The sequence below is a fragment of the Condylura cristata genome, unplaced genomic scaffold (genome assembly GCF_000260355.1).
Source record: "Condylura cristata isolate star-nosed mole 26May11 unplaced genomic scaffold, ConCri1.0 scaffold00024, whole genome shotgun sequence".
Classification (NCBI taxonomy): Eukaryota; Metazoa; Chordata; class Mammalia; order Eulipotyphla; family Talpidae; genus Condylura; species Condylura cristata.
The window spans coordinates 11165960-11188812 of NW_004567125.1; the positions used below are offsets into that span (position 1 = coordinate 11165960).

Genomic DNA, 22853 nt, shown 5'->3' on the forward strand with positions numbered 1-22853 from the left:
TCTGTCTGCATCCATGCAAATGAGATCCACTCTTGCAACAGAAGAGTGAGAGGCTTCTGCAGGCCTGCTGAGGTCCACGCTTGCTCTCTCTTATCTGCAGTGCCACTGTCTGTGGCATCTTTCTGTGGTCCTGTGTCCTCTTCCCATGCCTTTGTGGTCAGTATTCCTTGGAGCATCCTCTGGCACCCTCATCTTGAACTCTTAACTTCATTTTCATAGTGTTGCTTAGCTTCCAGTTGGATGGTAGCCCTGTCTTGGGCAGGGATTTATGTTTTTGTGAAACTGGCAATTTTGGGTGGCTCCATCAAAACAGTGAGTACTTAAGAAATACTCACTTATTATAAATAAGACAGTATATAACCAAGTGTTGATGTGCATCCGGGACAACATTCATATCGAAAGTGACAAGAGAGTTAAGTGTGCAAGAAAAGGTCTTTGAAGAGGGAGCCCCACGCAGGGAGGTGAGGCGTGTCTCAGTGGCCAGACTCTAAGAGAGCACTGATAAACTGAGCTGACTTTTTGGACAGATGTCCCCACCTTTGAATTGATGCACTGTTTGCATCTGTTGGAAGAGTGGATCTCATTTGCGTGGTGCAGACTGAGCATCACAGGACAAGATAGGGCGGTGTCTCCTGGGCGGTGTGGGTTTCCCGTGAAGCTGACTGTTTGCAGCTGACCCCTCTGCAGACCGCATGTGCTCCCCAACCTTTGGAAAGGCCTGAGAATGAGTTTGTAGGCAAGATGGGTCACTTACTGTGCTGACAGTGTCACGTGTCCCTCCTCGAATTGCTTGTGCAGAGAGAGCTCCGTGTCAGCCAGACACAGCACCTTTGGATTCCTGAGCAGCAAGTGCAAAGAATGCTCCTCACACACATGTGGTGGTGCTCATCCCGAGCCAGAGTGCTCGGTGCCGTGGCTCCTCCCAGCTCACATCTCCAGCTGACTTGGTGCAAATTCAAACCACGAAATGCTTCTCCTGGGATGGGTGGGAATGTGGGTGCAGTTCATAGTCTGAGCCACAGAGAATCTTTCTACTTCCTCTTCATGCTGCCAGGGATGTGCTTACAAATGCCTCTCTGTGGCCCATGAAGAATGTTCATAGAAGATCTAAGTCCTGTTTCTTCCCAGCCATCCATGGTGTTCGGGGACTTCCCCAGGCTGCATTCTAAGCCGAGGGCCTTGTCAGCCTCAGGTTTACCCTCACTGGCCTCTTCCTAAACCACACCATCAATAACTATCACTCACAGACCCCATGCAGACCCCTTGCCAAGCCAGCTTGACTGCTCTGGGCCTCCTGGGGGGCTTCTGGGTTCCTCTGTGCCTCTTATTTCAGCACTCACCGGACAGTGGAACACAGCCAGCTGACTTCCAGTCCATCCTCATCCTTCGCCCCTTCCTGCCATCATCTCTCCCCTCCCCTCAAGCCCCGGATCTCCCAACTCCCCCACAGTGGTTTCGGTTTGTGCTGATGGAAGGGCTGCATACTCTGGGGCCTGGGCTGTGCACTTGCTTGAATGCAATGGAGGCAGGCCCCGGGGGGGGGGGGGAGGTAGGAAGGGTGGGAGGAATGAGTGAGGGTGCCTTCCACAGTTCAGTTGCCACCCTCACATTGGCCCTGCTGCTTTCAATGAGCAAATGAGACTAGTTGATGCTTCAGCCATCGGTGTAACCAGATCTCTGTGGGCTCTTGAAAAATGGAGCTCTTCTCAGCAGCAAATGTTTGCAATTAACTTTAACATATGGTGGAATTTGTTTTTGTGTCCGTAAAGCATGATAGGCAGGGAGGATCTGGCAGGGAATGCACCCAGCTTCTCACGCCCTGGGCTAGCTGGCGGGCGGGGCCTTTCAGTTGAGTTTGGAGCACTGAGACTTGGTGAGTGGAGTGGACATCCGGGGTCAGCTGGGGCCCTGAGCCCTCCCTTTGGCTTGTACACCCTGCCCGGCATTTCTGCCTGCCCAGCAACAGGTCTCTTCCTTTTATGATGGTGGTCAGAAGCTTCTGGACATCCGGGGTCAGGTGGGGCCCTGAGTCCTCCCTTTTTGCTTGTACACCCTGCCCAGCATTTCTGCCTGCCCAGCAACAGATCTCTTCCTTTTATGATGGTGGTCAGAAGCTTCTGGACTTAGCGATCCTGCTTGGAGAAGGGTCATAGTCATATCCTATGCTCTTGGTATATTGCCCCATCTGCTGTAGGGAGATCTCACAAAATACAAAGGCTTCACTGGTCATAGCCATAGATCAGCTCAGGGCTCAAACTTAGCATGGCTTGGGCTACAAGTAACACACAACTGAGTGGGCAGGAATTTCAGCCAATACAAGAGTGATTTTTAAACAGAAATTGGAAGGTGTAGTTACTGAGTTGATCTGTCACTAAGGACTCAGCCTCTGTCCAGATTTCCACTCTTCAGTGTGTTGATGATGACAGGATCTTAAGTGAGAAGGAAAGGGCAGGACTGAGGATTTCTTCTCTATTTGCTTTTTTACCCACAGAGGAACGTCTTCTCTTGGAAGTCTGCGGGGGAGCAGACTTTTCTCTTATACCTCTCTGACTCTAACTGGTCCACATGGCCATCCCCAGGCTAGTTACTGGCAAAGGGGAAAGAATTTGGTCTTCCTGGCTTAGATAAGTCATGACTTATCCCTGGGATGGGGCACACTGCCCTCCCACTGAGTCTGGGTTCTCTAGGTAGGGGTAGAACTTGGGAAAGGCAGCAGCAGCAGCTTAGCAGTGGTGAATTCTCACTGTCAGAAAGGCCGTGGGCATCGGGCTGCTTGAAACCACTGCAGGGAGAGGGGGTACTCCTGGGAAGCAGAAGGGGGTGGGGTACATGATAACAGGGGCCCTAGCTTCCTGGGCTTCTTTCACTTCTGTCCCTTGTATCAAGACTCCCTGTTTCCTATGAACTAGAGATCAATGTCAGGTAGCACTCAAGGTCTCCCCCAGCTTGCTCAAAGCAATCTCAGTCTGGTAGGAAACAGATTTCCCCTTTTATCTCCAGATGCTCCTTTGTGCAAAGCAAGTAGCAGTCCAACAGGTCTACCTCCTACCCAGTGAACACACTTCAGGTATTTTGTTTGGACTATGGAGTTTCCATTGGGCAAGATTGACCCAATAACTATGCACTATGGAGTTTCCATTGGGCAAGATTGACCCAATAACTCAACTTGTTTAGATTCTACCTATTACTTAAGGTGCTCTTTAAGTCATCATGATCTTAGAGAATCTCCCCTTGGTTGTCCTAGCTAGAGGTTTCCCAAATACCCTTTACTTTCCATAGTCCTGGTTATTCATAAACCTATTTGAACTATAAAAGAGTTATGGATAGTCACAAATGATCTTATGGCAGTGGGGGAAGAGGTTACAAGACTTGAGCCAACTCTTGAAGGCTGGGGAAGATGTGGACTGGCAGAGAGGACAGAGGCCCGGTCAGGTATCTGGGGTAGACAGGCTGTTTGAAGGCACACACTGGGATCTTCACTTTTCTACTTTTATTTCACCCTTAACATCGCAATGATTTTTTTCTCCAGAATATGTAAGATTGGCTCTTGCTTACCATATTGGGCAGAGCAGATAAAGGACATCATCACAAGAAGTTCCCTGGGACGGAGCTGAGCATCAGGGGAGATGTGTCATGGAGCTAGAATCCTGATGTTTCTTGGTGCAGGGAAAGTTCTCCCATTTGTTGTTAGTTCAGTGGTCTCTGATCTCCAGTGTGGATGAGAATGCAGGACCACCCAGTGGGTGGTGGCTCCCAGTTGGTTATAACCAGGCAACTCCAAGTGGGCTGTGGGATAGATATGCCCTCTGGAGGCAATAGGCTCATGGGGTTCAGACTCAGTATCTTGCCCTCTGTGTCTCAAGTCCTCCATGGGCTGGGGGTAATGGGAGAAAATGATGCAACAGGAACTAGAACCCACTTGGCAAATCTTCAGTGGCTCAGACACTCACGGTGGTGAGTCTGGAATCTTGAAAAAGCCACATGCCACATTCCCTCTGTCCTCTTCCTCCTCTTTGAGTCCAGTGCACAGAAAGCAGAGTTCCCTTTCTAGAGATTCCTATGTTATTTCATTTTGGTTTTTGCAATGGTTTTTAATTTTTTTTTATAAATATGTGAAACATATATAGACAGCTAGAGTCAGCTTAGATGGGTAACCAGGGACTATGTTGCAAGCTATTTTCAGAGATAACTCTCATTTACTTTTGGAAGGGTGACATAAGTATCGTTAACTCCATTTTTTAGTTGGAGGGTTTCAGGCTCAGAGAGCTTACTTAGCTTGAGTTAGTTCACACAGCTAATCAGTGGTAGAGTGAAGTCTTGATTTCAGGGCCTCAGTCCTTTTACCACTACACTGTTATTGTCCCTTCAGTAATGTTGTAAAAAGACTTGTTAACAAAACTTCTTTTTTTGTTTTCAAGATTTATTTTTTTATGCATAAAGAACTGGGGTACAGGCCAGAGGTTCAGGGGCGGCGAGAGAATTCACCAGACACAGAGTGGGAAGCAGAACAGGCAGACTGACTGACATACACTGTTGAGGAGAGCAGCAGGAGGGGTCTGCTGCGCCCGTGTGTATCACCTCTGGGGCTGGGGATCGAACTCGCACGCAAGTGGCTGCAGCTTGCTTGCATTGCTGTGCTTTTGCCTGCTGTGCCTCTAGGGAGGCCCAACTTGCTAACAAAACTTCTCTCTTACGTTCTATTTATACATATTGGCAGTAGATCTGGTGGGAATATTTGCTAGTGATTCTGCTCAGATAGTAACAAAATCTCTCAACACCTTCCCTAAATCCTCAGTATTTTGTAAGTGGTGTAATGGGCTGGACTTAGTTTATCCTGTCACTCTGCTCCATGGTTAGTGACTGCGGCTTTGGTGTTAGCCCAAGGACATCATGAGAAGTGCGAATCTGAGGCACAGCACAGTTATTTGGAATATTATATACTACTCAAGTATTAGTGGTTTGTTTTATGTCATGTTTTGATTCAGCTTGGTTCCCCTCCTTATCAGATCAAATAACCCCAAGTGGCCCAGACTGAGGCTCCTTCCAGTGACTTTTAGAGAATTTCACCTGCCTTGCTCTGCATTAAGGGCACTACTTGCATCACCTGTGCCAGGCCTCCTATCCTGTGGCTGCCATTTAAGTCCTTCCTCCCCCCACCCTCTCCTACCAGCTCCTCAGTTCTTTGCCTGGACATCAGCTACTCAGAGAAAATGACAACTTTTCACCCTGGCACTTCCCACTCTCCTTTATGCCTTTGTTTTTAGCTATCACATTCAGCTGACATTTTATTTGGTGTCTGTTCATTTTCAGTCAACGGCAACCCAAGGGCAGGGATTTTTCCTGGTCTGTTTACACTGATGAGGTATCTAAGGCAGTGCCATCATAGACACTCAATAAACAGTCTGTGAATGTTCTGTAAATTGGGTTTTCCAACTTCCTTGTTAATGTTTGCTAGTTAGAAGGAGCTTATGTTCCTTGATGAGTAGTGAAATTCTGCTCCCCTGTCTGCCCTCAGACATGCCCACAGTTAGTTGGTCATAGCATGTAAGTTGTTTTCTGGTTGGTAAAGATGCTTTTCTACCTATTCAGGACTACTCTTTGGGGGGAGACATTTCTCTTCATGGAGGTGGCCTGTTCTTAGATTCTACCCATGACTGTGGCTTAGAAGTGAATCTGAGAACAATGACCTTCAGTATTCTTCCGAGTGGCTCTCCTGGTACAGTTGGGGTACAGGTTGATGCCAGGCAGGTGTGCCTTCAAGGGCTTGAAGAAGCACTCATGGTTGGGTGCAAAGCAGATCTTACCTTCTTTGTCACAGATGCCCATTCTTCCTGACCACTGGGGCATTTCTACTGACCTTTTGAGTGGTAGCGTCAAGGATACCCCTCTACCTCCTCCTTGATGCAAAGAAAAACCTAGCTCCTGCCTCAGTCCCTGGTTGTCTAACACCCAGGTTCTGAGAAGGCAGGCCTTTCTCCTAGAGAACCTCAGCCTGAGCTTTGGCTTAGAAGACCAGGTCATCAGCTTCCTAATTGTTTCTAAGATAGCATCTGGGGACTTAGAGTTCTCCAATAAGGCAAGGAGGGGGTAGACTCCGGGTCCTCCCTTTCTTTTCCAGCTACCCTCTGTGGGTAGCTTTCTAGATTCCAAGAGCCTTCTGGCCTGAGCAGAGGGCAAATATCTCTAGAAGTTCATTCTTTCTTCAGGACTTCCTCTGGTCTGGGGACACCCGAGGCTGATCTATTCTCATAGCGGGCCAGCTGGTTATACGTATCTTTTCTCTAACCTTTTGGTTATGGTATGCTATGGATGAAACTGGATCCCCAGTCTAAGGGATTTGCAGCATGTGCACCCAAGTGCACACACACGTCTGTACATGTACATGGTTACTGTGATTCCTGACCAGGAATCTTGTTTCACAGAGATTTTTGTGGTTCTTTAGCTCCTCTTGTCTGTTCCTATTCCTAATCCTCTGAATGGAGCTGGCAGTGGGAAGCAGAGCCATATGGAAGACATCCAAGATGAAAATGAGATCCCAGACCTGCATATGCATGTTGTGGTTGGGGGTGAGGGGCCTGCTGGTCGATGCTATACACTTGCCACCACTCCTCTGGTTTTTCCATTTCTGCCCTGTCCCCACTTGTTTGTTCCCTTCACAAGTTCCAAGGCTGATACTCTCTTGGGGTAGATTCAGCCTGGAACATTGGTCTGAGCCTGGGATCTCTTTCAGGAAATGGAGGGCCACCTCTCTCTTCTCTGGTAAAATATTTCAACATACTTGATACCTCATTCATACACTGCCTTACAAGACCTGAGTTGATGGTGGTAGTAGTTTTACTTTGTAGTCACATAGAATTTTATATTTGCCAAGGTACCATCTGATGATTTGCTTAGGAAAACCCTCAGAACTAAGTAAGACCATGATGCAATGGATCTGCGGTAGGTTTTGGCATTGATAGACTGGATTTAATCCTGGACCCCTGTAATTATTGGGGACAAGTTCCTTAAACCTTCTCAAGCCTATTTTCTCATCTGTAGATGGGAGTATGTTTTGAGCAGATGTGTGGCATAATTTAATTTAGTGCTCAGTTCAACCCTGGCTGCTATATTGAAAATCAACTCGAAGGCAAGAAGTGGGAGGCTGTTGCAATCATTCAGAGCAGATATGGTGGAAGCATAGCCTTGAGGGACAGCAGTGGGAGGCTGAGAAGTGGTCATAATTTGGGCATGGGTATGCCTTGGAGGTGAAGCAGAAGCAAGGCTTGCTGATAGTTGCTGTAGGAGTGAGGTGTGGGAGAGAGGAGTCAGAAGTGATATTTGACTTGATAGGAAAAGTTGTAGTACCACCCATCAATAGGAAGGGAGATCTTATGGTGGTCGGGACTATTTGAATCCAGGTGAGGTGGGTGGGAGAAGATAGGAAGTTCTATTTTGGTTTGTTCAGTTTGTGACTTTGATTAGAAATGCAAGTGGAAGTGTTGAGTAGGCTGTTGAGTATCCACATGTGTTTTAGGAGCGAGTCTAACCCTTCACTCCAAAGTAGAGATAGAAAGCCAGAGTCATTTAGCACATATCTCATTCTTACAGCAGTGAGGCTGGATAAGATCACAAAGGGAAGTGAGTTTAGAGACATGGCATTTCAAGGTTAGGGAGTTGAGGAGGCTTTATAGCAAAGGAGACCAAACAGTGACTTGTGAGGTTGGAAGAAAATCAGAAGATTCAGAGTTCCTGGGAACCATATCATTAACAATGTCACATGTCACTCATGATCTAAGAACTGTGAGGATTGAGCTGTATGGGAACAATTAGTGACCTTCATAAGACAGCTTTGTTGGAAGGCTTTGGTAGCTACCTGGCTGGATTGGCCTTAAAAGAGAATAGAAAGAGACTTTAGAGATAATTTTTTTTTCTTAAAATTTTGGACAAGGGCGAGCCCTCTCTGGTGGTGCAGCGGGTTAAAGCACTACACTGAGAAGCTAAAGCCACTACCGCCTGAGTTCGATTCCCTCCTGCCCCGGAGGAGATCCACATGGCGAGGCAGACCTCTCCTGACCCGCCCGCTGCTCCCCTCACTCTGTTTCTGCTCCCCACTCTGTCTCTGGTGAATCCTCTCACCCTTCACATCTCTGGCCTGTACCCCAGTTCCATATGAATAAATAAATAAATCTCTTAAAAAATTTTGTACAAGGGTTATCAAATAAATGAGAAGGCAGCTGGTGGAGGAAGTAAGATCAGGAGAAGGGTATTTTTTTCTCAGTATGGGAGGTCTGAGAAAAAGTAACTGTCATAATATTTACAAAGAGAGAGAATAAGAATGTAGCTTTTGAGTAAGAGTCAAGTGATTGTGCAGTGCCATACAGAGAGGTGCCTGGGGTACACCAGGCCTGGGTTGGGAAGGGTTGTTCAATTCGCAAGTCGGTATCTGAGAGCCTGGACCAGCAGTGTGGTCAGCCTCATCCACCTGTATCCTGACAACAGTGAGTTAATTTAAAAGGAATTTTTATTTTTCTCACTGAAAGGGAGTCAAGGAATTGCAGGCCCAAGTTGGGTGCAATAGCTCAGGGAAGTTTCTGCAGGTCCAGGTGTTCCTCCTGACTGCTCCGCAGCCTGGCAGGTGAACAGGTGGCCTTCCTTCTCTTAGACAAGATGGCTGGCTCATCTCCAGGTGTGATTTGAATTCCAGGCAGAAGTAGGAAAAAGGTGAAGGCCAACATGTACGTAACAGCTATGTCTGTCTCATGTTATAGATGGAACAATAGTTTTTCCAAAACTGCCTGCTACCACTCAACTTCCCCTCTTCCATTGAACCCCCCTCATGTGGCCATTCCTGGCTGCAGGATAGGTGAGTGGGTGATATTTGCAGCAGGATCATCTAGTTATGGGTTGCAGGAAGTACAGTATGAAAGCATATTGTGTCCTCCAGTTAAAAAAAAAATTTAAGTTTTAAAAAATTGTGGTGAAACACAATATAAAATTTTCCATCTTAAGCATTTTTAAGTGCACAGCTGGGCGACATTAAGGCATTCACAGTGTTGTGCTGCCATCACCACCACCCAGCCCCAGAACTCTTTTCATCTTGCAAAACTGAAACTCTGTCCCTATGAAACACTAACTCCCCATCCTTCTTCTCCTAGCCCCTGGCAACCACCACCCCATGTTGTCTTGAAGGATTCTACTACTCAAGTTACCTCATCTAAGTGAAATCATACAGTGTTTGTCCTTTTGTGACTGGCTTTATTCATTTAGCCTAGTATCCTCATTACATTGTAGCATCTGGCAGAATTTTCTCCCTTTTTAAGGCAAAATAGTATTCCCTCTCAATACATTTCCTATGTACGTGTCTAGATATATCTACATATCTACATCTGTCTATGTCCATCTGTCCATCCACCCATTTTTCTATACACTTACCCACCCACTGACCCATCCACTCACCCACCCATCCATCCACTCACCCACCGATCCATCCATCCATACATCCACTCACCCACCCATCCATCCATCCATACATCCACTCACCCACCCATCCATCCATCCATATATCCACTCACCCACCCATCCATCCACCCATCCATCCATACATCCACTCACCCACCCATCTATCCATGCATTCATCTATCCACCACCCTCCCATCCATCTATCCACCCACCCATCCATTCACACTTCTACCTACCACATTTTGTTTATCCACTCATTTGTTGATAGACAGTTGGGTTGCTTTCACCTTTTGACGATGTAGTTATGGACATGAACATATGTATATCTGTTTTGAGCCCCTAATTAACATTCTTTGGGGTACATATTTAGAAATAGAGTTGCTGGATCACCTAGTAATGATGTTGCTTCCTATCACCGCTGCACCGTTTTGCTAACAGTACACAAGGCTTCTCGTGCTCTACATCCTCATCAACTCTGTCCTTGTCTATTTATTAGCAGCTCTCCTTCCAGTTTTCAGTGGGTGGGAAAGAATTGAAGTGGACAGGAAGCTAGTGGAAGGATAAAAAGGGTAAAACATTAAAGGGTGAAACAAAAACCTCCAAGAAATCAGAACTGTCTCACTTCCCTGGGGTCAGATTTGATTGAAATGTCTGTGAAGCCCTCAAGACATGAGTTAACCCAAAAGGTGGAACCAGCTGCTGAGACAGTGTGCCAGAGCGCCAGGAGCCTCTGCTTTTCCTCCTGCCCCACTACTGCTGGATTTTGGGAGTGTGCATGGGGCATCTTGCCTGAGGTGAGACCAATTTCACCCTCTCTTTGGTGGGAATAATAGAATCAGATCACAGATATGACTTACCTTCTTACCTGCTAGCTGAGAATTATACAAGATGACACATATTTTTGAGATCTTTGAACTAAAGGCCTCTGGAAATTCAGATTATCCCGAGATCTTTTCTACCCGTCATGGAAAGGAATCCCACACGGGATTCCTGTGAATTGTTTTTTGGTATGGTGGGAGATTTCAGTGCTGTTTCTCCTAGAAGACCAGGTAATCCCTGAGGAGGAGAGTAACAAGCACTGGAAATGTATTGAACACTGTCACAGGTGGTTCCCTGTTTTGTTGGGGAATATTGGGACTAGACTTCAGTATGCATCTACCTCCTGATTTAGTGCTGTTGGTATCAGTTGACTATGAGTGACTCTTAGATTGTGACAGTGTGGCTTCTGTGGAGGGGGTGATGGGGGAGACATAGAGCACAATGGTAATATTGAAAAGTGATGGTGACAAAGACTACCAGGAGGCATGGAGAGCTCAGTGTTGCCCCCTGCTGGGATCTCAGAATCTTTCCCATCAAAACATCATCAATAATGCCCTTGTCTTTCCTCTCTGTTCACACATACACACTCACACACATGCACACGGGCACGCTCACACACACTCATAGAGCCCAGGAAACATACATTCTTTATCAGAGTATACATCGTATTGGCCACCTGCCAGCCAGTCAAGCCAAAAATTGTGGAACAATAAGAATCTGTGCCCAGAATATCAGTTAAAAATACCTCATTTCCCCCACTCTGTTGTTTGCTGGGTATGTTTAAGAGTGTCCCGGGAGGCTAATGAGGATGAAGGGAAAGGAAAACTGACATTTTCAAAGGAAATCAAACGTTTAACTCCTTGAAAAGGAAACACATATTTTCCGTATGTCTGTTTTATGTTTCTTGCCGTTTTTGCCTGTCTGTGTGACAACATGGAAAGTCTGTAATACAATCATGCCACCTTGGCCAGGATTAGTGCAGCCCGTGCTTTCCCTGCGGTCTTTCCCTCTAAGTCTGACTCGTAGACAGCTTTCCAGGTCTTGGCAAAGAAGAGGAGGGTTAGGACAAAGCCGGAGAGCCTCCCTGTCTCACACATTCTCTCCACTCACTCAGCTGAGCAGCGCACTGCTGGAGAGCCTGGGGACACTTTCCACCCCTCGATGAGCCGTGTCTCACCCCTGTTACTTCTTGACCAGTGTCTGACCCTCTCATTAATCTTAACTTTCTCTGTGGTCAGGGGTAGGTCCCTGCTCCTTCTTGGGACTTGGCTTCTTTCCATTCATAAAATGAGGGGGCAGGTTCACTGATCTTTTGGGGGATCTGACCCGTAGCGGAGCAAGGCAAGAAAATGGGCACGTCACTGCCAGTCCACGCTGTGGTCAGCAGCCTCCTAAGAAGCAGTCGTCTGAGAACTGAAATGATACAGGGACAGGGTCTGTTCCAAATATTTGCCAGATCATGTCATCATTAACCAAATAGCAACTGTTGGTTCTGGTTGGCTAAACACGGAGCTGCTGACTTCCTGAACATATGCTAGGGGGTGAGCAATGAGAGAGGGTGTTGGTCAACACTAGTTGGCTACTGTCAATATTTACCTTGGGTTAAGGTAGACCATAGCCATAGTCGCCTGAATGAAATGCACCCGCGGCTTCCTCTCAAGTATTTGTCCTTTCATATTTGCCTGTTGGGCTGTTCTCCAGTAACGCATGAAAGGCTTGCTGAAGTTTGATTTACTTTGTTGTAATCGTGAGGGACAGAGTTTTGAGATTCACATGAACTTCTATTTTTGGCTCAGTCAGCTGTCTTGAAATAAATGATCTTATACAAACATTTACATGGACAGATAAGAGAAATCGATTTCAATAAAGGGAATTAAATAGAGGCTACTTATTGAGAGAACACCTTGCATGTATCAGATATGTCAAAATACACGATTTATTTAATCTCTCAAACATCTTGTAAGATGGTTCTAAACTCATTTTATAAAGAAGGCAAGGTGCTAAGAGAACCTGTAACCTGCTCAAGCACTCAAAGATAGAGCCAAGTTTGAATGGAGGTTCTATCAAACATCAAACCCATGCTCTTCCCACTATGCCTTGCTGAGTCTGGAACTGATGTTCTGTCAGGATAAGAAAACTACTTAGCCCACTCTTTGAAGGTAAAAGCTGCCCACTGCCAGCAGTGTTTGCAATGGATGAGAGCCTTAGCCTTACCCCACACGTCTCGTCTGGGGAGGCCAGCGCCTCACAGAACCTCTGGGAGGTGCAGACATCATACTCAGCAGCTCTCATCCCATTGTATGGACCTCTTACCGCCCCACAGGAGACCCAGAGAGACAGAGACTCCGATTGGCTCTGCCAGCCACTTATTGTTTCCATTCTCTCCCCACTGCAGAGTCTTGAGACCGTCTCCTATAGAAGATCCTGCCACTTCTATTGTCCCTGCAGACTTTCCCACCGCCCCAGGACCATGGGCTCATTTGCTCATTGTGGTGGTGTTGGCTCAGCCTCAAGGACAGAGACCTTGAGCCAGCTGACAAGGTTGCTTGTGTCACTGCTTCTAAGGCCACAAGCCATGCTTTTGGTTCCCAATACTTTTGAATGCTCTTCTCTCACCATCTCTCCTTCAGTTTAGCCACATGGTCTCCCAGACTCCCAGCAGCAGATTTCCCCCGACAGACAGTTTTGGCTTATGGCCAATCCCTCTCTCTGTGCCTGAATGACCCCAGTTACCAAGTCAACATGGCACTTAATGAATGCTGCTGTGCTGCCCCCTGGTGGAGAGGGTGGGAACTGAGCGAGACACAGATTACTACCTTATTGTTAAAGGAGCTGCCCACCACCCTCTCTGCTTTTTAAACTGATACCTAATTAAACCTAGTTTTGACCGTGCCACTGGAAAAGAAGCATAATTTGTCATTGCTTACTGTACAAGGTTAAAAGGCACTCTTATTTCTTACTTTGGTTGGGGCAAAAATAATATATAGCCAAGTATATAATCAGTATATAACAGTTGGCTGCAAGTTGAAAGTAGGGTTTTTGTGTGTGTATGTGTTTATTTTGCCCTCCATCCCCCCACTTATTTGTCTATGGTGGGGAGGCTTTAGGAGGTTCTTTTGGAGTCTGAAGGACTCTAGGTCAAGGTTAAAGAAGATCTAGGTCTTTCCAAATGTAGTCTTGATCCAGAAACTGACTGTGAGAACAGAAACTCACCTAATATTTCTGCTCGGTTCTCATGGATCTCAATGCCCTTACCCTGGAATAGTTTTAAGATTGCCATATTTTGCAGTATTTCTGTTTGGGAAATTTTGTCATCATCTTGGAGAGTAGATTGGAGATAACAAGTAATCTAGTGACGGTATCTGCTGTCTAGAGGACAATGGAGCAGGGGGTGGGAGAGATGGTAGGAAGCAAGGGAAGTCATGGTTAAATCCTCTGTGGCCCTCCCTGGTGGCGCAGCGGGTAAGGATGCAGCACTGCAAGCAGGCTGCAGCTGCTTCAGTGCAAGTTCGATCCCCAGCCCAGGAGGTGACCCACATGGAGCAGCAGACCTCTCCTGACCCGTCCACTGCTCCCCTCAGCAGTGTACTTCATTGATCTGCCTGTTCTGCTCCCCACTCTGTCTCTGGTGGATCCTTTCACCACCCTTGCACCTCTGGTCTGTACCCCAGTTCTGTATGCATAAATAAATAAATCTAAAAAAAAAGTTCCTGAAATCTTAAAAAAAAAGTCCTATGTGTTGATACTAAAAAAAAGAATCCTAAATTAACCTGGTGGTTTTTACTTTGCTATATAGAGTAAGAAGGCATTTGGCATTTGTGTCAATCCAGATAAATCCTCTGTGGATAGACTACATGCAAGCTCTGCCCAAGGCCACTACAGGGCTGGTGGAGACTCAAACCCTGGCCCATTAGTGCCACATTTGGACACCAAGCCCATAGCCAGCACCGCTGAAGAGCTGACCACATGGTTCATGGCTGTGGTCTTGAACTGCTCCCCCACGTCCTTCATTCACGCTCCTTTAGCTAATCAATCGCCATGGCATTGTGACTCGTCATATATATATTTTCTACCCCACTCTCTCTCTTTTATGTCCTATGAAGCCCTTTCCCTCCATCATTGTCATCATCACCATCATTGTCGTCATTGCCATTGTAATAGGATTTACACTGAGGATTTATCACGTGCCAAGCACTGTCCAAAGCAATTTTAATGCTTTTGTTCAGTGAATTCTTATTGGAGCTATGAGAGAGAGGTGATTTTTGTCATCCCCACTGCGAGGCTAAATTAAACTGATGATGCCATAAGCCGACCCAAATCACTCAGTGGAGTTTTGGAGTAGGGACTCAGTCCTGTTTATGTAACTACACCGTGTGACCTCCTTCTTCTGCACAGCTCAGTCTTTCTCTGGCTGGGCTTCCTTGGGCTTTCCAGGGACCAGCACTACTAGCCTATATTTCTGCCTATACCTTGAGAACAGGGACTCTCCAGATTCCTCAGTGAATGGGGTTCCAGCAAGAATCGTCTGATTTCCCAATCTTTTTGGAGTCAGTGTAGACTCTTGCATGGCACTGTTGGATCAAAGAGGGTCTTTTACATCTGAGCAAAATGAGGCTGCAGCAGTTACCTGACTCAGTTACGCTGGCTGCTTGAAAGCAGCAGAGGCTTTCACCTCAGGCTCCCTCACCTAACCTAAAATTTGTGCATCTGAGGGCTGTACAGTAAGAGAGGTAAGCAGGCATGGGGCAGAATTTCAGCCAACCTCTATCTTCCTGCTTACTAGTGGGAGTGGGGAAAGGCAGAGGAGGAAAGGATGGAAAAGAAGAGAAAAAAGAAGACCAAAGATTTTGTGACTTCCAGCCTAAACTAAGTGGATGCGCCTCTCTCTTGTGCCATCCGAGCTGTTTGCCTCCTACACAGCCCAAACACACCCTCCTGTGGTCATTTGTTTAGCACTTGCTGCTTGCTAGAAAATGCAAGCTCACCCAGAATCCTCCCCACTGTGGGCATTCAATAGAGGAAGGAGAGGTTGTAATCAGATGGCACTGGCTGCTTCCTCATGAGCTCGATGATGTTTTGTCCACTTTATAGGTGAGGCAGTTGTATGTAATGAGGAGACAAGGAATCCTTCCAAGAGCTTTTGTGGGCAGGGAACTTTTTCATGATGCAGAAGAGTTGAGAGGTGCTGTGTATGCCTAGAAGAGCTGGGCATTTCTGGAAACCATGCCTAGCTAGCTTCCCAGGGCACAGCCAGTCTGCAAGACTCTGAACCCAGAGTGAGGTCTCATTAGCATTCAGAAGGGGAAGTAGCCATGGCGGAAGCCATCCAGGGTATTGGGAAGAGACAGGCTGTGTTTTAATTACAACCTGGACTTTTGAACAAATCCGTTTCTCTGCTTGTCTGAGCCTTAGAGAAAACAACTTGTGGGAGGTGTGTCGTCAGCAGCTGGGTCCACAGTGGTGCCTGGACAGCTGTGTACACATCTGGCACACAGGTGGTGGGCTGCAGGTACTTTTTCTCCTTGGGTTGCTCTGGGGTCAGTGAGGGAAGCAAGAGCCAAGGTCATAAGGTGAGTCTGACTGATCTTTTCTCAGCACAGGGAGAGAGAAGGAGAAAATGGGGAGACACAGGCCGCCCCCCCTTCTTCCCAGTCTGTAGTCCCCACTGACCATGACCAGACAACTCCCGCCACGTCCTCCAGCCATGCCTGAGTCAACATAGTGGGCTTTCTTTGTTGGGCTCATCCTCACACTTCCTTCTTTAATTCAGGGGCAGATTTTGGCAAGGGGGATGAAATTACGAAGGGATGAGAAAAAAGAGGAGATTAGCAGGGTAGAAGTTAGACAAGCACAGATGCCACCACCTGTAGCAGCAGATTCTCAAGTGCTTGTTGACTCCCGGGAGCGTTTGCCTTGAGTCTGTTTAATGTCCATTCCAGGCGAAGGGGAGAAGGAGGCTTGGGGACAAAGGGCCTTTGACTGGCTCCTGGAAAAGCATTGATTAGTTTGCTCAGGTTGGCAAACACTGATGAGGGACTGGGCCAGGGATGAACTGGATGGATTTTCTGCTCAATTCATGGCATCTAGCTTGGGGGAAGAGAGTGAAGGCAAATGTTTAAGAAACTGGGGTGACTTGAGGTTCAGACATAGAGAGAAAAACCACACTGGATGGCTGGAAGAAGGGAGAGGCTGGCAAAGTACTGTCAGTACCTACCTGGAGTTTTGATTTGGGGGCCTTTGCATACCTTATTAGTGGTGAAAGGGTCACATAAGCCCCTTGGACTGTCCCCCAATCTCACTTCCTTTGCGGAAGTTGAGAGAGGGAAGGGGATGGCTCATTAGGATGGGTGTTTCTGAGGTGCTCCTGAGGGCTGGGGGCAGGAAGGGTTGATGTGGGGGTCCAGGACCCGGGTTGAGCGTGAAGCGGCACTGCATTTTGGAGACCCAGCTGTGCTGGCATCACCTGAGGCTCACCTCTGTCCTGTTCCCTCGTGGATTCCTGGGAGGCAGCTTCTTCCTCTCACTCAAAGAGTTTGAATGACCTCCCTCTTCATGGTGCCAATCTGTATGCCTTCACGTCACTTGTACCTACGGCTTTGGCTTGGCACATATAGACACCCTCTGAGTGGTTTGCTGAAAAGAAATGAAAGGAGTAGTGAAGAATAGAATTGGGCTTGTCCTGGTGCACTGAATGTCACGTACACAGATGTTGGTGTCTACTGAGGCACACTAGAAACTTCTACAGTTTAGAGTGCAATGTTACTTTAATTAAAAATCATTTAAAAGAAATGATAGGAAATGAAATGAGTTAAGTCCTGAAGGAGAGAGAGAAATTGAGAGATTGAGGGAGTGAGAGCCTGTATCTGTTGGAGGTCAGGTTGGGAAACTGTATCTGTTGGAGGTCAGGTTGGGAAACTGGAAGGCAGTCCCTTTCTCAGAAACCAGATTATACACTCGAATGTCTTGGGGAACGTGTGAAAAGTTCATATTTGTGGGCCACACCCTAATAGGAGTGCACCTGGACATTTTTGTTATTGTTGAAGTAACAAGCGCTTCCAAGGACTGGAACGGCCTGTCTGGCACAAGTGTATGGACCCCTCCCTGTCACCCCCCAGGGACACCGTGTCACAGCCCACCCCAGTGCACTTGGGACATCAGCTCTGACTGCTCTTAGTATCCCCACATTTTGCTCACGCCTTTGAGAGAGTAACGCAATTGGATGCTTTCACTGGCTGCTTGAAGAGATAAATGGTCTGGGTTTAAAGTATTGTTAGTCCTTGAGCAACCTTTGGCCACCAATCCCACAGAGTTGAAAATTCACATATCACTTTGGCTCCCCCAGATTTAACTACAGTTATTTGGGCAGGGATTGGGCTCAGGACTCCTTTTAGCTATCCCAGGGTACCCACATCAGACTTGCCTAAGTCCCTTAGAATCGGCCCTCTTCATTTGGGGTTCCACATCCTGGACTCAGCCAACTGACATCTGTGATTTATGGAGCCCATGAATTTGGGCTTGTGGGTGGTGTTCTGAGTAAAAGGGTTGTTATGGAGGGCAACACCACACTGAAAAACAGGCGACTGCTCCACAAAATAATGCAGGGTGCTGCTCAAGAGCAAGGTCCTGGCCTCTTTATGGATACACTAGTCATATGGCATCAGTCATATGGGGAAGCAGGAAAGGAAAGGGGGGAGTAGAAGAAGCAGGGGAAGGGTGGAAATCTGTTTCTCATCTGCTGAGAACTTGGTGTTGTAGATCAAGCAAGCCCTGACTCCCCAGTCAATAAGGCATTCCACTGATCTGCTTCTGGGGTCCTTTGTTATAACCCAGTCGATGGCCCCTAGGTGTTGCAGTCATACCTTGTGATGTATAAGTCAGGAGTAAGTTTATGCATCCGTCATCAGCCCCCGAGGACATTCCCAGTCTTACCTTGTGCTGCACGACCTTCCCAGGGTGATCCAGCTTTATGCTCTTAATTGATGTGAAAGTCACCTTGTAGGGCTGGGCTCCTTTGACTGGGCAGTTCTGACCATGTTTTTGGAATACAGATCTTGTAGGTAACAAAATGGATAGGCCGCTTAGGATTAGCAGACCCACAAAGGGTCAGCTGCTATTCCAGTCCCAGGCCCCAAGGTCTCTTCTGCTATTTCCCTGAGGGGTGAGTTGGGTCTTGCCCAGTTGTGCCATCATCACAGATCTTGCTTCTCTTTCTTCCCTGCTACCAGGCTGTTTGCTGTCAAATGTGGGGGCTGCTTTGAAGCCATCGCACCCAATGAATTTGTCATGCGGGCCCAGAAAAGCGTCTACCACCTGAGCTGCTTCTGCTGCTGCGTGTGTGAGCGGCAGCTCCAGAAGGGTGATGAGTTTGTCCTGAAGGAGGGGCAGCTGCTTTGCAAAGGGGACTACGAGAAGGAGCGGGAGCTGCTCAGCCTGGTGAGCCCTGCAGCGTCAGACTCAGGTGAGTGCCCTGGGGAGCCTGGGTGGGGTGACTTGCGTTGCTTTCTCCCTGCAGGGCCAGGCCGAGGGAGCCCTGCTCCAGGCAAGGCCACTCTGCATTCTAGGCACTTACTTTGGAAGCTGGGGAGTAAGCTCTTCTCAGGCAGGTATTGCTGAGAAGCTGCTGTGTACCAAATGACCTATGCATTTAGGTTACGTGTTCCTCAGCCTCTGAATTCACAGGGTGAGTCTGCTTTAGGCTCGGTTCTTTCAATCAGCGTGAGCCCCCTTCCTAAGAATCTGTGAGATCCAGGGGGCATTAACCATGTGATCTCACTAGACCTTGCACTGCCAATTAGGTGCTGCTCCAACCCCTCTCCCCCGCCCTCGGTAGCCTCACCCTGCCCAGTGTCTTCTTCCCTTGGGAGCCCTGGACACCTCCCACTTCACACCCAGACTGCTGAGCACTAGCACACATCAGTATCTCCACTCACTGCACGTCTTAAAGCTTTATTCCCTTTCCTTTTCCCTTTCGCGTCGCTAGAATATCCTTTAAACTTTTTCTCCAGGTACTGTTTCATCAAGGGAGGTGGTCATTCCCGGGAATGGGGTGGGCTTCCCCTTCCACTCCTCCTGCCCAGGCATTGATCTGACTTATTGTTTGACTGCTTGTTTGGTTGTTTGCCCTTCTTTCCAGTGTGCTGAACCCCATGAGGAACACTGCATGTCATTTCTTACCTGGTGTCCTCAAGGCTTTGCACTGACCTGGTCCACAGTGGGCATTTGCTAAAATCTATGTTAGAGAATGAATAAAGGGGTGAAACCAAAGCTTTGTTTCGTGATGCTTTGGTCCAAGACCTTTAGAGGCAGAGGTGGGGTACCTCATCTCCCTGGCTGCCTCATGAGACCTGTGTGACTTTGGGCAAATCTCTGAACCTCGATGAGAGTTAATTGTCATGGTTATAAAATGGGGATAATCACGCCTACCTGGTAGTTTCATTTGGGGGAGGAGTAAAGGGTGAATGCTTATAGCAAGCCCATGGCCCACAAATACTGGCATGGCTGGTGTTAAATAGTGCCTGCTGGTGCTGGCTTCACCTAGGGCCTTCTGCTTCCCGTTTGTCTCCTTCCCTCATTCTGCTTGTAGCTGACAGCAGGACATTCTCAACTCCTGTTGGGTTCACTAGTTGTAAGTTTCCCTGATGTCTTTGAATTGAGGGAAATTTCTCCTTGTCGGGACCATTGCACTGACATATCGAATATCTCCTCCTGGGGTGACCAGCCCTGTTTGAGCAAGGCTCAGGCTTCCATGTGGTGTGAGACTGGCTCACCCTGTCTTCCCTGATAGGTGTCTGGTGTGTCTGCTTAGGTCTCCTCCCCAGACAACTGCATATTCTTCAGATTTCCAAAGGGCTTAGGCGCTATGGTGATCAGAATACCAGCCTGGCCTTCGAAAGACTTGGTTGCCCAGAGGGACATACCATTCCCTCTGATATGAAAATAAATACCGTGGTCTAGGTTTTCTTGGTACACAGTTGTGTGGGGTTTGGTTGCCGATATCCAGTTACAGATTTAATTGGCTACAAGCTCAGTATGAAGCGATGGTATAGGATACCCCTTTTCTTTGGCCTTCCCCCTGAGCTCCCCCTCCCTAACTTGCAAAGACCAAAAGATAAAAGCAACATTAGCAGAAGTGTAGTGTTTAGAACCAGGCAACTGCTGTGGGCCCTCTTTTCTGAGCACATTTCCCCCAGTCTGTTCAGTGCAGAGCATTTTTGTTAGGGGCTAGAATTGATAACCTGAAGCATTCTAGAGCATTTGTTCATGTCTTCATCCAGTAATCATATCTTGAGTGTTTGCTTGATGTCTGACATGGATTTACAAGAATGATCAGAATGGTGTGGGTGTGAGGAAGTCTTAGAACAACATCAAATGAAGGAATTGCAGATCTTTAGGTTGGAAAAGTAAAGTCTAAATGAGCACATGATGTTGGCCGTCAGTCATTGCATCAGAACTCTTTCTTTCTAACTGCAGAGAGCAGAGTTAGAATTCATTCTTTCAATTATTTCACGCAAGCACACATTTAAACTATAGATAGACAGCTAAAGGAAAGCAATGTTGATCCAACATGAGGAATGGTATGTCATTCTGAGGATCAGTAAAACAAAGAGTATAAATACTTGAGAGTTGGACCCCACCCTCCAGGCTTGTAGAAACTCCTATTGGTGAGAGGGAGAGGAAGATATTTTTAGAAGACTTCTAAAAATCGATTATCATTTTTGTGACTTTAAATTAAACCAGAATCAAATATATTGCCGTACCATTCATTTTGACGATTATATAAATGCTGCCTGTCTTGCATCACACCTTGGTTTGTGTTCCAAAGCCTGTCTTGCTAATTAGGGAATGTGCTTGTAGAGAACAGGGCTGCAGCTTTTAATTCCTTTGTTTCCTTAATAAAGTGTGAGACCCAAGAGGTAAGTGATCAATATGTACCTCATAAGTTGAATTAGCTCTTCCGGGAAAGAAGTCCACCTCCTACAATGGGCTTACAGAAGCAAGCAATTTTCAGATCTGTCTTAGTAGAAATCTAATTTCTCCTCTGGTTCTGTGCTGAGTGCTTTACATATTGTTGGTGTTTGATAAACATTTGTTGAGTGAACAGTTGAATAGCCTGCCATCTTCAGGTTTTTATCAACGACTTGGATAAAAGCAGGGAGGGCAGTTTCATTCAGTTTGCAAATGACACAATCTGGTGGGTGTGGTAGGGGGAAGGGGACACTGGTGTGGTTGGTAGCTGATACTCAGTGCTCAAAAAGGGTTTGACAAACCAACTGAACAGCACAAGAGGAAATCTAACCATTGGTTCCCAACATTTGAGGTAATTATATGGAAGGTATATGGATAGGACCTGTTTTGATGACATTTCGTGAAGGGTTGTAGTTGAACATAAAGTCAATAAGAACCAATAGGACATCCACTGCATTAATAGAAATATGAGGTCTCTGTTGTGTAAGTCTAGTTCCATTATTGTTTTGCATTAGTCAGAGCACATTTAGACTATTGGGCCTAAGTTTAAATAGCAGATTTAGGATGTCTCTAATGAAATGAAAAGTATTGTGGAAAGTGATGAGCTTGTTAAATAATAAAGAACTAAGGAAACTCAGCTTACTTAGCTTTGCAAAAATCAAGCTATAAGACACCTGAGAGTCACCCCCAAGGGTGCAGACTCACGTTCTGAGGGTGAAAAGACAGATTTTGTTCTGATGAGATCTGCGTGCTAGAGTGTGCAGATTGGACTGTGCTTACAGGAAATGAACCAGCTCCTTTCTTAATTTTTTAATTTCAGGAGGAAAGCTGAATCAATGATCTCTAGGGCTACGTAAATCTAGGGTTCTAGAACCTATGGTTTTGTGATGCTGACTTTTGACTTACACAAAAGCATGTACACATTTTACAGTTAGGTGCAACCCCAACTCAGGAGATGTTTGGTGCCTAGATCTCCATCCACTGACGCCACACAAGTCTTTTTCGTCCTGCTGCCTGCTTGGCTCTGAAGCAGCCTCTCAAACTGAAAAATGGAACTTGTAGCAATTCTCACAATTTTCCCAGCATTTTTTGGGCAGCTAGATCTCTAGGGTCTTCAGTGCATTGACATGCCTCGGACCACTTCCTGCCTGAACTCTTTCCCTTGAGCAGAGAGTAATGGGCTTCAGCGTTTATTCAATTCCTACTCCCAACAGATGTCATCCAGCTCCTGTGAGAGCCTTCGAACATGGTGTGGGGCTCTCAAGTGCAGATTTTGAGTATGGATTGTTGGAATCATATTCAGCACCAGTGTCTAAATCTATGCATGACCTTGGCTGGGGTTCTACAAAACAAGTCAGTTTCCTTAATGTGTGACCAGCAGTCCTTTGATTGAAGACCAAAGTCTTCATATTCTATCTTTGCTTTCCCTTATTCTTTCTTACCCTTCTACCAACTATGACTTAAAAGATACCTTGTTCTCTGTCTATCAAGATACTACCATTTTTTTAGACTGTACCAATGAGAAGGGGCCACAGTCTTCCATCCTGCAGTATGAAGTAGCCCAATATTATTATCGCTACTTGTCAGGGACAGGAGGGACCTTAGGGACATCATATTCTATTGATGTGACC

At 46.7% G+C, this 22853-nt stretch overlaps 1 protein-coding gene across 1 annotated transcript in view; it reads left to right on the forward strand.

Annotated features, from left to right (window-relative positions):
• The window catches only part of LMX1A (LIM homeobox transcription factor 1, alpha), a 139245-nt gene that overhangs the window by 83144 nt on the left and 33248 nt on the right, over window positions 1-22853 (forward strand). Inside the window, exon 3 of the mRNA XM_004688419.1 lies at window positions 18483-18715. Coding sequence (XP_004688476.1) covers window positions 18483-18715 — 233 coding nt within the window. The remainder of the gene's footprint in view (window positions 1-18482; window positions 18716-22853) is intronic.